The sequence below is a fragment of the Vigna umbellata genome, chromosome 3, assembly GCF_029865625.1.
Source record: "Vigna umbellata cultivar VRB3 chromosome 3, Vumbellata_1.0, whole genome shotgun sequence".
Lineage (NCBI taxonomy): Eukaryota > Viridiplantae > Streptophyta > Magnoliopsida > Fabales > Fabaceae > Vigna > Vigna umbellata.
This window is the reverse complement of record NC_142167.1, coordinates 27,783,521-27,798,685: the sequence shown is the minus strand read 5'-3', so window position 1 is coordinate 27,798,685 and position 15,165 is coordinate 27,783,521. Positions and strand designations below refer to the sequence as shown.

The window sequence follows — 15,165 nt, the reverse complement described above, 5'->3', positions numbered from 1 at the left end:
TGGGGTAAAATCAACTCACGATTTTAGGGCGATTTAGGGTTCAACAATCGACTTTTCAAGAGTCCAGATTTTGATTATTGGTGAAATCAAGTTCGTGGTTCGTCGAAGAGCGTGGTTCGTTCGTCAGTGCTGGTGAGGTTAGTGTTCTTACTTAAGTTGTTGTTATAGTTACTGATCGCATTAGTGTTCTTACTTATGTTGTCTTTAATGGGTGGATTCTGTATTTGTTTTGTAATGAGTGGAATGGGTTAAAATATGATTATATTTGTCGCGTGCTGGGGGTTTATGGAAAAAGTACTGGCGTTGGGTGTTGAAATTGGTCCCATGGTGTTAATTTAAGTTAATGAGTGATCCCCCTTTTCCATTTGCAGTGTAGGGATGTCTAACGATAGGTTTGAGGTAGTGGTCCACCACGATGGGACCTTGATAAAGGAAGTGCCCTTTAATTATATAAGTGGGGAGATATGTTATTGAGACATTGACCCCGATACATGGAGCTATTTTGGAGTAGTAGGTTCACTTAAAGATTTGGGTTACATTGAAGTAGATGAGTTATATTACAATATTGAACATGTTTTATATAAGCTATATGACGATAAAGGAGCTATGAACATGATGAATGTGGGAAAATTGTTGGGGAAAGTCAACTTGTATGTTGTACATAAAGTGAGTGAAGCAATGGTTGTAGAAAATGAGAATGAAATTCTTTACCTTTGTCAAGGGCCTACAGAGAGTGGTGAGGGTAGTGGGGTTGAGGTTGGTGTAGAAGGTCCTGTTGAAGTGCATGTTGTACTCTTATTAAGCACTTTAATTATGTATGTTGTATAGTTATTAAGCACTTTAATTTTGTAGTGCTATTAAGCACTTCAATTAAATATGTTATTATAGTTGTAGTGATATTATGTTGTGATATTTGGAAGTAGTGATATTATGTAATTATATTTGTTTTTTGTCAGGTATCTAATATGTATTACAGTCATATACGTTAGGGACCACCTTGAACAATTTTTAAAGGAAAGAGGGACCACCTTGAACAATTTGTAAAGGAAAGGGGGACCACATTTAACATTTTTAAAACGTAGGGGGGACTAAAACGAACTTTATTGCACGAACTCAGATTATTCACTCATATTACAGCACCAACTGATATTACATCAACAAAACATGAAGCTAAACACCTAAGCCATTACACGAACAAAACATACATTGCACATTGCACATTGCACACCTAAGATCAAGCTAAACACAGCCACAATGTCATAATCACTAGTACAAAAATGGTTTTTTATACCTATTAAAAAAGGCTTTTTATACCTATTTTGGAGTAGGTATAGAAGCAAGGGGTATAGAAAGTTTACAATTTTTTATACCTACTATTAAATTGGTGTAGAAAGTTTTACTTTTTATACCAGTGTTGTGCATAATAGGTATAAAAGTCTTATATTTAGTTAGAGAAAGTTTTTCTTTTTATACCTATTGGTGCTATAATAGGTGTAAAAAATAAGACTTTTTATACCTGCTGTGGCTTTGACTGGTGTAAAAAATGATATTTTTTTTAAATATTTTATTTGTATGTACTACTATCCATATCCTGCATAAGATTCAATCCCAGAATACAGTTTAAATAATCCTGGATAAGATTCAATCCCACAATACAGTTTAAATAATCAATAACAAGTAAAATAATCAATATTGTTTTCATTAACACATCAAAATGTAATATTTATTTAACAAAGTTCCTAACTATATTTACCTAACATAGTTTCTTAACATATTACACATAAAATAGTTCCTAAACTCAAAATGTAATATTGAAACATCCAATCATTTACAAATGGTTAAAAAAAATGTAGCCCACTGCTCCCGAACATCCTTTATGACATGTTGTTCCATTGGAGACGTGTCATCAAATATCTACACAATGAATAGTTTGAGTAAAGTTATAATATTAATGGCTTAAAATCTTAGTTATAAAATGTTCACGTTACCAATTTCCATGAGTCAACGACATTTGCAGATATAATTTTCTGCATGTGCCTCATGACATAATATCCGCACTCAAAGCTTCCCAGTTGACGTGAGCACTACAAGTTAAATTATGATTCTCAAAAATTTAATTAAATTGGAGAACTTTTTATCTAAACTCTTATATTGTAAACTATAAAAGATGACAAAGAGGAAGTTTTAAGAAGGCCTGGACTTCAATATTACTATGATGTTTAGTTTTACACTTTCTTTTAAAATAAAAAGATCTTTTGAACATTATAATTGAAGACCGTAGCAGAGAAAAGAAAGTGTACCCAAAATATAATATACATCTCTAATCCTCGCTTTATTTATTAATTATTAAAATAGATCTCAATAATTATAAATAACATAAGTTATATTTTACTTTTTCTTCTTCTTCTAATTATTGGGTCTGGCATAAGCAGGAAGGAAAGTTATATCGACAAAATAAAGAAGAGCAAAATGAGGTATGCTTACCTCCATGGCAATTCATTGAATTTGGTCATATGACACAAGAACAACTCTCTTCAGTGAGGAAGGCAATGCATATACTAGATTCTTCACTCCAACCCAATCTTTAATTTAAAAACTTAGTCAAAATTAAAATAAAAATATCCATAAGTGCATGAAGAGTAGATGAAGAATATGTTTTAGGCAACTTTCAGTAAAAGGCATCAGTATTATGCTTACATTTTCCACTCTTGAATCTTCAGATAACTAATCTTCTATTGCATTCTAGTTATGACATCAAATGCTGCAGTAAATCAATGCTTTAAGGAAATGCTATTGTTCCTGTGCAGCAAATCACGTGTGTGACACCCTAAAAATAAAGTAAATAAAAATAAGAAAAGCAAAAGAAGCAAAGTTAGTGCCAACAGATGCATATATATGACATACTAACCTGGTGATGATGATTTTCAGTCTTGTCTACCAGAAAGTTAGTGCCAGGAAGTTTTCCTAGAGTTTCTGTGCTTGGTCGAATTGAGATGAGAATGATCTTTGAAAAAGATATAACCACCTACAGATGAAGAAACAAAGTAATCAGTATATAAGATTATTTACTTCAGGATCAGCAGACAATCCAGCAGTGTCCCATCCATAGTCCCCTGGGAATTCTCCAGTCAAATAAGAGGGAGTCTGAGCCGAAAAGGGTCCCAAGTATTTCACTCTGTCTGGACCATACCGCAATTCATTTCCCTGCTCACTCATCAACACAGATAACACTACATATAAGTCACACAACACAACCCAAAAAAACTAAAACCATTGAAGCATGGATCCAGCAGAAAACAAAATCTGATTGCATACAAGCTACTGCCCTCACGTCCATCAGAATTTCTTTCCTAAGTTAGTTTCCCAAACCAGAATAAGAAGCTATCAATACTACAATCAGATTTCAAATCAGATTAAAGAGTTATAATTAGTCCATTACTGTAAAAAGGATTGAATGAAAAAGGACATGTTTACCTATTAAAGAGTTCCACATTGATGTATTGAAAAATTTGATTAAATAACTTTTGAACTAGAACAGTAGGGACCTGGGGCAAAACATAAAATCAGTTTGCTCTATAACATTAAAAAGGACTTGGAAAGAAACCAAAGCAATTGCTGATAGCTCTGCAAATGTTGCACATATAATTATTGGGTGGAAGACCTTTTTCAAGCTTGATGACAATCTGAAAACAAAGGGATAAGAAAAGGCATAATTATAGTTAGTTCTAATAAAATGCAAATACAATGTTGCATGACAATATAACATTTTTGCTCCATCTAAATGAGCCATCAAAGCAATCAGCCAAAGAGGTTGCTAATGCCGTGAAGAATCAAGCCAAAGAACTTGAGTAGGCATTATCTTTCTATAATAGGTACCAATAGTATAATTAAGGATAAGCTGGCACAATTTCTCTTTCTATATAAATGCATTTATACACGTAACGTATAATGTATGATTCAATTTTTTTTATCTTCTTATCTGATTCTTTTGCAGAAATGTAACAAGAATGAGGCAGAGATAGTGACTCTAAATATCCAAGGACTAAATTGAATGTTGAGTACTGTATGAGTTGCTAGGATGATATATATATCATGCAAAGATACCCTTGTCTCCAAGTTTGCGAGGAGGTTGCTGCTGGAAGCAAATCACAACTGCAGACAAATTGTCTCCACTATTTCTCTTTAAAGCCTTATCAACCAAATCCTTACTGCACAAGGTTCGGTCATTATGGTCCTGGAGCATATGTCAGGCGAAATCCACTGCAATTTGCCTCCTATATCCAGTAATATAATCAACACTTACCGCAAATGCTATCTGAAAATATGCTTCAGGAAATGAAGATGAGCCACGGTGCTCATCAAGCTGGAAGCGCAAATTTTTGGCATCCACCACCTAGCTGAGAAGAAACTCGATCAAAAAGAGGCCATGCTTCACAAGCCATGATTTTATATACCAAGGAAATAATAACATCTATCATTATATAAGTGGAACCCTAATCGCCCAAACATAACAAAAGAGAGGAATTAACCTTCTAGAGGAGGTGCGGTCCAAGAGCACAAGGGTTTTGACGAGCAGATCGGAGAGTCGCGGATTGGCGGTTTTGAACTCTGCCATCAATGCCATCAATGCGAAGGAGCTTGCGGAGGAGAAGAAGACGCCAGAGAGAACTAAGAGAAGAGAAGATGTGAAGCAAAGATGAAGAAATGCAGAACCAAGAGGAAAAAAGAAGAAGATGAGCGCAGTGAATTGTGAATAGAAGGGGTGGCTAGAATATTAAATATTCCACACCGGTTCTAAGTAAAATAGGTGTAAAAATTATTATTATTTATTATTATTACAATTTTGCCATTATATTATTTTTTATACCTATTTTTAGAGTAACTGGTGTAAAAAAGTTCTCTTTATTTACTATTTTGCCACCGTATTATTTTTTATACCTGATGAATTTGAACAGGTATAAATAGACGCTATAAAAAGTCTATTTTGCACTAGTGAATGTTCAACACAATAACAGCAAACACAACTCCAACTAAGAACTTTATCCTTCTCTGCAACTCTTTGACATTATTTTCCAGATCACATATCCTGTTGCTTTGTCTCACAATTGTACCATCTCTATCATCAGCGTTGTCCTCAGAACACCACTTGAAAAAATTACATGATATCCCAGTTGAAAATCGACCCTATTATTCACCAAGAACACAAAAATGTATGAACACATAAAATCCAATACACATAAAAGTCACTACGGTATTCAAAACACCTTGTAATGACGACATCCCCAAAATTTCCTCCCAGCATTCCTTGAAGTTCTAACAACTTTCATTACAGCAATATCATCACAGTGGCAAATAGGGGTTATCCCAATTCCCCTCGAAACAACACCGTGTGAGGATTGCGAAAATTCTTTGGACGTTGCTTTCGAACAGGAAGAACAACTTTGTGATGAAGTCATCCCTAACCCTAACCCTTTGCTTTTAAATTTGGGAACAACAGTAGCACGAATCTCCAAGAACCCTAACCTTTGCTTTTAGATTTGAGAACAAATGTAGCACGAATCACTAACAACCCTAACTTTGCTTTTAAATTTGGGAAAAACAACCATGAATCACTTTGCTTTCAGGATGAATCAGCAATTCAATTTAACACGTCAACCAAAACTGTACAACTCATCAGGTTTTTGCCAACTGGGCAGCTGTGCCGTTAGTCTTTTTAACGCCGTAACCAAAAAGGACTAACGTGCATCGTTTTTGCGAGAAGTAGGATGTTAATGAACTTTTGAAAAAAAGGAGGACAACTTTGAACATACCCTACAAGGGACTAAAATATGTATTAAACCTAATTTCCTTTTGGAAAGTTGATTTTATTCACTTTTTTTAATTTTTTATTTCACCAAAGTTTTTATTTACCGCATTAACTTGACATCAATTTATAATTTTTCAAATGTCAGACGTAGTATCAATGAACTGTTTATTTATATATATATATATATATATATATATATATATATATATATATATATATTTATTTATTGTGTGTGTGGAACTGAGAACTGCCACGTAGTTCAACAATTTTGAAAGTAACATAATTTAATGTTTTATAATGACATTACTTCAATGATTTATTTCTACTCATGTATTTGTTCAGTCAAACAATTGTCATCTTCTCTTGATGTTATGTTATGAAATAAAGAACTGAAAAATATAATGGCTTGTTTTATGCATTTAAAAATAGCTTTAAGATTAAATAAAATATCAAACAAAATGTCTAAATGTTTTATTAAAGCATCTATTATGCTCATTTAAGCAACTCATTTACTAAGTTAAGTATTATTAGTGTACAAAGTGATTTATCATGTATGACACAATTTTTTATTCTCATATGGACATTCTTGATTGCTTAAAAGAATATCATACTAATTTATGTTAATTACATTAAAAAGAATATTTATATTGCAAACAAAAATTATATAGTGCATAAAAACTTTAAAATTGCTTAAAAATTAGTACATCGACCACTTTAATTGCAGGTGATATTTAGAAAATAATAAATTTTAAATCAGGCAAAAACAATATACAAAGGATGCTTTTAATGTTGGTTGTTGTATTTATAAATGATCTGGTAAGTTGATTTTCTAATTAAGTTATATCTAGAAAACTAACTTCAATGTTATAATTATATGTTTTTTAAACTGATCCAAAAAATACATCTTATAAACAAAATTGATAATTAAAAAATGGACACGGAACAGAATTAAAAAAATAATCTCAATCCATTGGGAAACTATAAAAACTGTCATTTATATCCATCCATTAGTATTTTGAATGATCATTTCACTAAAAAAACCTTCCAGATAACTAACTTAAAAAGTCACATTGTGATTTTTACTGGTTAGCAATATTTTTTTTTACGACAATGTATGTATTATTAATAGTTTTCATTTTACTAAACAATAAATTTACAATACATCTTATTTATTATGTATTATTAGATTCTAGCTTAAAACTACATTAGTTTTTGGATTTATAACTTATTTTCTCAAAACTTTTCAGTTATGCTAATTCTTCTTTTTCTGCTTTATTTAAGTTCAGGTATTTTGAAAACATTTGACAAACCAACCTTACTTCGACAATTCATAAAACAAAATGATTTGACAACTTTGTTTAAGTAATATAGTACTATATATTAATAGTTAAATTCCAAAAATAGAATAAATATAATCAAAATATTAATATAATTAATTGTTAATTTGTTGTTTTATCTTAATTGGTGCAGAAGGATTCTTGACAAAAATGAATGATTAGATTTTGTAATATATTAAACCTAACACGTCACTTGTTCATCTGGTTTACGAATAAAATATTGGGTTACGAATATTTGGAGAGGGTACGATTGTAATTTACTACAGAAAGTCACCAAATTGTTCTTGGTTGTTGAAGAGCAAATACTCATTTGGTCCCTGTGATTTTCTCATCATAGCACAACATATTGTGTCTTAACAAAGTTGTGAGGCCAAATTTCTTCGGGGGTTGTCTTGTTTCTGCAATTCTGCGACAATGGACATTGAACTCCCTCCGGGTTCACCTGAAAGATTCAAGCTTTACGATGAGCTGGAACTGCTCGAGTTTCAGGACAAGTTCGTGATCAAATCCCATCTATCCCCCAACCAGGGCTTCCGGATTAACCGTCTTGATGGCAACATCAATTTACTTGATGATGGTAATCTTCTTTTCTGAGCTTCAGTTTCTTCACTTAGTGATTGGTTGCTCAGAGAATGCAGGAAATGTGTCTGAACTTTGTTGCTTGTCGATCAAAGTTCAGTTATTTTGAAAGAGGAAACTTGTTTTGAGGGGGACTTGGAATTTGATGAATATATTGTTCAATTGTGGATATGATGCTTATTTAGTGAACTTGTGGAAGTTGGTTTAGTTGGTTGTCATTGTGGAAAAAGGGAAGATTATGTTGTGCGTAGTGTTATGTCCTGAGTATATTCACTTGCACATTTATGAATCAGTTATAGCCAAAGGTTACTGTTTCTACCTTCTCAGGTTTGGTTGGATCTTAGTTGTTTATTTAGTTTCAGCTCCATGTAGGCTAGGTTGCATATTATGAATAGAGTATTTGAAATTGATCATTTTGTTGTATTGATTTCCGTTGTTCTGATTTTTTTTTTCTTTGCAGGTGACACACTTTCTGGAAGTCCATTAAGGACATGTACAATTTATGGTGTGGTGGGAACCATAAGATTGGTTGTAGGTAGTAGATATGCTTATATACTTTTATCTTGAGTTCGTTTATGATAAAACTGTTCCAGAAGCCTTCCAGGCAGACAAAATTTACCGTGCAATGGCACTACTGTATATTTCTTGCAAAAAATGGTTATTTTGAATTGGAGAACATTTTTTCTTTTACCATGTTGATTTTTTATGTATTCTTGCATTTGCTTTTGTTTTCACGTTGACTCATTTGTCCCTTTGCATGTGAAGATGCTCTAGATTGGATGGTATTAACATCTAAACCGGTCCTATTCCTTCTGATGAACTTTGATTGAGATGTTTGTTGGCCATGGAAAAAATAAATCCAATCCCCGTTTCCAAATCAATATTTGTACATAGTAATGTCTTTTTGGTTAATGAAGCCGTTCATCAATTGTTATACTTTCACCTTTCTTCTTAAGCGTGCATGTCTAATATATTGCCTTCTTCATGACTAAATCATGTTCCTTGAATCTGCTTTAGAGTAAAGAAGCCGAGCAAGTAAAAAGAATTGAGATGAACTCTCAACTTGTTTTCAGTAAACATTCAGTCTAACAACATTACTTCATTTATACTCATTAAGGCTCAATGTTTTGTGCATGGACATAGGAACGTATGCTATTGTAATAACCTCTCGGAAGGAAGTTGGAAGTTTCCTTGGTTTTCCGGTGTATCGCTTGATGTCCATGAGAGTACTTGCATGTAATGATGCTTTGAGGTATTCAACTGCCCAAGAAGTAAGGATTTATAAAGTCAGAAATCATTCAGGCATCACTAAAATTCTATATATGTGATCCGCTTACATGATACATCTTTCTTATACTACCTCTCTGCAGAAAAAGGATGAAGCTTACTTCTTGAACCTATTAAAAGTAGTGGAGTCAATGCCAGGCTTGTACTATTCTTACGAAACAGATATTACATTAAAGTATGAATCACTAACTTATTGCTGGTTTATTATCATCTTAGGGATTATTTGGGCAAATATCTATAGTACTTCTAGAAGGAAAAATAAAATGAGTTTCTTTGTAAGGTAAAATAAGTTCTTATCACAAGTTAAAGATTATGTTTTAGATAAGTTATATAAGGAGAACTTCTGCAAATTAGTTTATGGGAAACTTATTTCATTTTTTTTTCTTATTTTTCTTTTCTAGAAGTTTTTCTGGAGAAGTTTGAGACCCTAATTCATATCTTATTCATATCATGCCAAGGCTGATATTATCATTAAATATAATGTCCACCAGCTTGCAGAGAAGAAGCAAGTTAGTAGATGGGTGGACAAGTAAGCCAATCTGGAAGCAGGTTAGTTGACATATTTCTTGATTTTCTGGGAATAATTGTTATCAAATCCACTGTTAAGTGATTTGAAATTTACTTCTTCAAATAATATCTCCATAAAGTGAGGCTTTTCTCTTCAATATTCTGATAATTCATAATCGGATAGTTTTTGAAGCACTAAATAGAGTTAGTAATATTAGTAGGGTGCTTTGTTGAATGTGTCTGAGAAAAAGGTTGAGAAGAATGATGTTGATGGGAGGAGGATTTGGGTTTTTCTGGGTCCACTTCTTTTTATCATTTAAAGGAAATGATGAGGAAGAAGGATTAGAAAGAGAGTGGTTACCTGCATACCTCTTTTTTTATTCCAAGGTTGGGAAGTGCTTGGATGAAAGGACCTTGTATTCCCCCCTTCTTTGAGGTTGAAGCTCCACCTTTGTGGCTTGGTGGACTAGCTTTAGAATATCCATATCCAAGTCACGGATAGCGACCTTTATTTATTTGTAGTACTCTTCCACACTTCTTGACCCTTGGGAGAATCAACATGTTATCATGATTTTTGTTGGACCATTTCTCTGATGCATTTAATTGTAGAATAGGAAAGATCAAATAAAGGCTTCTTGGTCGCATTGGCACTGTTTAATGCAATTATTAGTAGAAACTTGATGAAAGTTTTAGGTTACAATTTTCTATTTGTATTTCAGGCTGACCCTCGATTTGTCTGGAACAAACATCTTTTGGAAGAGCTTATTGAGTATAAGGTTAGATCATTTGGCAGTTCTTCCTATTTATGAAGTAGAAATGTTTTTAGTATTAGTAAAGGGAACTATTTTGTTTATGAAGAAATAGGGTTTAAAGTTTCAATGAGCTTCCTTTTTTTCATTCTTAGCATGATCATTAGGTAGTCTCCCTAACAACTATCTTTATGATGGCAGCTTGACAGTTTCATCGTGCCCATAATGCAAGGGAATATCCTGAAGTTTAAATTGCCTCTGCTCCAATTCCCCTCCCTGCCCCATTTCTCTTTATGTGTTTGTGTGCATATGTTCTTCACATTCTGTCTTTACCAAAAATATGATAAAAATGAAGCATTTGTTTAGTTTAAGAAGCCAGCTATGTTCCCCCTTAACTGGGCTTAAGCTTCCAAAGAGCACAGCTAAAGCTGAAAAATTCAAATGCTATGGTAACATTATTTTCAAGGAGATGTACACGGCGTCTAGGTACAATGTCCAAAAAAGCTTCTTATAATGAAGTTATTATGTTTGTAAAAAAAGCTCATTATAATATGGCAATATGATGACGTAGGAACAAGAATGTGGAGAAGAGGAGCTAACTTTGAAGGTGACACTGCTAATTTTATTGAAACCGAACAGTTGCTTGAAACTGAAGAATTCAACTTCTCATTTTTGCAGGTATTACTATACATTAATCAGTATTTCCAGCAAATCCTTTCAATAATTTCTTTGCACTGCTGATTATGTTTTTTATTATCATGTTGTCCGTGTTTCTGAGAATTTGTACTATTGCCAAACATGCTGAAGGACTTTGAGTGCTGTATTTTCATGAATTTTCAAATTTTTGAATATAGATAATAAGTAATATAATGTGCAAAATATAGAGATTCACTATTATATTTGCGTTACAAACATAGCTTTGTGTATTTGGTGATTTTAAAATTTTCTATTACTTTCGGTAGGGATAATGGTTCCGTAGTACTTCTTCATCTAGGTATCGTTAGCCAATGTAATTTAACAGTGCTTTTGTATTCATACAAATAGAAGTATGTGTATGTATATATAGCAACTAGTTCTGAAGCTGATATAGTGGAAAGCAGAATGAATGCAATAATTGTCAAAATATCAAGGTAAAATAGAACATACTATATGGCACAATTTCTTTGTTTGGAAAAGCTTGTTTGTATTCTACAACCTCTCTTTGTTAAATTGGTGTCATAGCATATATTTACATTAATGTGAGAGATTATAAGAGATATGCAATAAAGAGAGGGATTATAGGAGATTTTCAATTTACAAAGAGTAATTGCCGGGGATTCCTTATAGCTATCTATAAAAGGTATAAAATAATCTATTAAAGACATAATCAATTACATTTATACACATTAACAATAATAAATATTAAAATACAAACTAAATAATTTATACTACACATATAAATAAATACTCAGAAAAAATGATGATACATAATAAGTCACAGTTTACACACAATCGCCATTAATCTTGGAGCAACAAAAACATAATTAAAATATGAATGGTGATGAAATTGGTAGAAAAAGAACATACCAAAATTGATAAAAATTAGCATAAAGGGAACTAGGAAATCTAACGGATGAAGAAAGACAGGAACACAGGAAAAAAATATGGTCTTGGAACTGAGGTTAAAACATAGGGAACATAGAAAATGTGAAATTAACAATTTTTCCCAAATATTTTGTTAAGAAGTGGACTTTGATAGCATGTTAAGTAGTGGATTTTATGTCTAACTCAACCTTACAAAACGAACTTGTAAGGTAAGGTTTGCACTCACATATATATTCTAAATTAGTTTTATTTTTAGTCGATGTGGGACTTTCAATATATTTCTAAACAATATTGGTTCAGGGGTACATATTAGTTTTTGAAGCCTATCATGGTAGTACTGCAATTGGACGTGAAAATTTTCTATTCTGGCTGCAATGGCTACTGAAAACCACTCCATCCTAGGGATGCTTCACTTTGTTCACACACACATACACACAAATATCAATATCCCCAATTTGTGATTTGTACTTCAACTGATTGTTTCACAGGTTCGAGGTTCAATTCCTATTCTTTGGGAGCAGATCGTTGATCTAAGCTATAAACCGCACCTTAGGGTTATTAGTCACGAGGAAACGGTATACTTTTACCTCTCAATTCTGCCAGCAATTTAACAGTTTTATCACGCGACTGAAATTAATACATGTTTCTTCTTGTTTTTCCCCTTCCACTCCTCTTCTAGCCCAAGATCGTGGAGCGTCATTTCCATGATCTCATGCAAAGATACGGAGAGATTGTAGCACTTGATCTTACTGATAAAGTATAGCTTCATTCTTCTCTCTTTCTATTTAAACCAACAAAATGATTTTTAAGATTTGTTGCAAATTTTCTTTTTCTTTCCATAATCCCTCTTTTGCCCCAAATTTTTAAGTTTGGCTGAGTTTGGTTAGTACGTCCTTATGGATATAATAATCATCAACCATTTTCTACATCCTATATTCCCTTTCTAATTGCTTGTTACTTTTTTGCGTATTATTTTGAGCAATTTTTTTCCCTGTAATAGCATGGTGAAGAAGGTCAACTAAGTGCTGCATATGCTGCTGAAATGCAAACGCAGCAAAACACGAGGTGATAATTTAATCATAATTTGTTTTTTCTGCATACACTTGTTTTATATCCATGAAATTATGAAGTTTTCTTTGGCTGTATTATAGCTTAAAAATGTTTGTTTTCTTGATTGTTCTGTGTCCTAGTTTCATTTTTCTTTTAACTTTCTATTTTTACTATAATGGATTATGGCAGATATGTTCCTTTTGATTTTCATCATTACTGTGGGAGTTCAAACTTTGATAATCTGAAAATCCTATATGATGAAATCTCAGAGGATTTTGAAAAACAAAGGTAACGGAAAAAATTAAGTTTTATAAACTAATTTAATAGCTAGTTGCCACAATCCAGGTATACTAGCAAATTTATAATTCAGGTTTTTAATTATTTCTATTTCAGCTGAGCAGATACTTCTTAATAGATAGACAAGGAAATGTACTAGAAGACCAAAGAGGACTTTTCAGAGCAAACTGCATTGATTCCCTTGATAGAACAAATGTTACTCAGGTTTGTTGATAGGGAATAATTGAATGCTAGGACTTGTTCTTTTCTTAATCCGTTTCTGATATGATTATCTTTGTGTTATTTGTAGTGTTATCTGGCCCAGAAATCATTAAATCTTCAGTTGCAGAGGATTGGAGTTCTGACTTACTCTGAGTGCATTTCAATGTTCGAAGAAGAATATGGAAAATTTAGAATATGTAAGGAATTTCCTGATAGGTTCTTGCCTTCTTTATAAATCATTGCGCTACTTATTTGACATCTATATACTTTATTTAGTGTGGGCAGAGCAAGGTGATGAGATAAGCCTTGAGTATGCTGGGACTCATGCCCTAAAAGGGGACTTAGTTAGGTATGGAACTTTTGGTTCTGAAAGTCCTGTGTTGCTATGTTTCCCCCTTCAGTGATACTGATACATTCTGGAAATAATGTGCAGATATGGGAAACAAACAATATCTGGAATGATTAAAGATGGAGTGAGCGCGCTTTCCCGATATTACTTGAATAACTTCCATGATGGAATTCGGCAGGCAATCTTCATTTGTGTGCATTATACTTTTACTCATTTAAACAGAGGCAATTCACTCTCAAAGGTCTTATATATGTTTCATATCTTTTGCAGGATGCGCTTGATCTCATAAGTGGTCACTATAATGTCAGCAGAAACGTTCCTTCTCCTTTCCAGTCAAATAACTTTGAACCTCTAACGGTATGTCAGGGCCTCATCTTTCTATTTTCTACCTACCCAACATCCTGGAAAGCAAACAAGACAACCTTGAACTGGTTGGAAAAAAATATAGTCGCACGTATTCATCAAATAAACCTATCATATCTAGGTTGGCTTAGGATGAGACCTTATCATCTAGGATGTCAATAATCTCACCTAGCACCAAATGGTAGAATGATGGAACAATGTAGAAGTTGTTTCCGTTTTTGGAGAACATGTTTTGGCTTAAGTGAATTGTTCCATTGATTGATCCTTGGCAGTTATGTGATGATTTGATGACAAAACAGATTGTTTCACCATATGTTCTTGTGTACTAATTCGTTATAGAAAGAATACACACTGCTAATTCGACAAGCCATTTTAGCACATGTAAATTTAAATAGTTTTTACGGACAGAAAATTACATCACACTTCATTAACATGTTTTATGGAAAACTGTATACATGCAGTATCTCCCTGTTGCATCAGCTTTGATAATTGGAGGTTTGACAGCAACAACCTTCACTTTACAGCAAGGTATATAATTGTGTTTCTTGCATCTCACAAAAAGGGATGTTTGTTTCTTTTTCTTCTTTCTTTCTCATTTTTCTAATTTTCATGTTTATTTTATAGCTGGCCGAAATACACACCACTATGTTTCTTCTGTACTCTGTGCTGGAATAACTGCTGGTGTTATGGCAATTGTCAAAGCTAATGGAAGACATCTATGCTCAAGACCACGTTTGTGTGGTCTCCTGTAATATAATTCACGAGCATTTGAACCGAGAGTAAAAATTTGTGTAGTCTCGTTCCAGAGATTGTACATATAATGTTTGTGTTGTTCAATATTTCGTTTTCAGACAGCAAATTGTTTTATGTGAAAACCAAAAAATAAAGTTTAGACATGTCTTAGGTTGGCAAAACCGAAAAAAGAGAGTATTGTTTTTCAAAGTTGAAAGATTTAAGGGGGTGTTATGAACATTAGTATTTACTTTCCACACAAGTAGCCCATATTAGTTATCAAATGGTATGGATGGATGTGAATTGGTTTGCCCACATTTTAAA

The 15,165-nt window shown here is 33.0% G+C and overlaps 1 protein-coding gene and 1 long non-coding RNA gene across 13 annotated transcripts; one reads left to right on the top strand and one right to left on the bottom strand.

The window, feature by feature from the left end:
- Positions 1 to 1,678: 1,678 nt before the first annotated feature.
- Positions 1,679 to 4,763, bottom strand: LOC148202160 (uncharacterized). Of its 10 annotated transcripts, none has more exons than XR_015784661.1 (8): positions 4,530 to 4,761; positions 4,304 to 4,397; positions 4,105 to 4,208; positions 2,909 to 3,683; positions 2,698 to 2,827; positions 2,485 to 2,582; positions 1,989 to 2,084; positions 1,679 to 1,914 (listed from the first exon to the last, which is right to left on the bottom strand). It is a non-coding gene; the product is annotated as an uncharacterized LOC148202160 (long non-coding RNA). The 10 variants fall into 10 exon arrangements; XR_015784660.1 differs by having other exon boundaries at positions 2,909 to 3,545; positions 3,662 to 3,683; positions 4,105 to 4,393; XR_015784657.1 differs by having other exon boundaries at positions 4,304 to 4,393.
- Positions 4,764 to 7,397: 2,634 nt separating this feature from the next.
- SAC8 (SAC domain-containing protein 8) lies at positions 7,398 to 15,165 on the top strand. 3 transcript variants are annotated; one of them, XM_047322475.2, is made up of 20 exons: positions 7,398 to 7,720; positions 8,183 to 8,257; positions 8,866 to 8,993; positions 9,093 to 9,184; positions 9,468 to 9,558; positions 10,236 to 10,292; positions 10,467 to 10,500; positions 10,671 to 10,751; positions 10,837 to 10,943; positions 12,338 to 12,424; positions 12,529 to 12,606; positions 12,850 to 12,914; positions 13,089 to 13,187; positions 13,301 to 13,400; positions 13,486 to 13,594; positions 13,674 to 13,746; positions 13,831 to 13,924; positions 14,017 to 14,103; positions 14,571 to 14,637; positions 14,734 to 15,165. In XM_047322475.2, exons 1-20 carry the CDS (start codon positions 7,558 to 7,560, stop codon positions 14,859 to 14,861), a joined length of 1,815 nt encoding a protein of 604 aa, XP_047178431.1. In that variant the 5' UTR covers positions 7,398 to 7,557; the 3' UTR covers positions 14,862 to 15,165. The 3 variants fall into 3 exon arrangements, with proteins under 3 accessions (XP_047178431.1, XP_087966680.1, XP_047178432.1); XM_088110554.1 differs by having other exon boundaries at positions 9,093 to 9,289; positions 9,501 to 9,558; XM_047322476.2 differs by having other exon boundaries at positions 7,399 to 7,720; positions 9,501 to 9,558.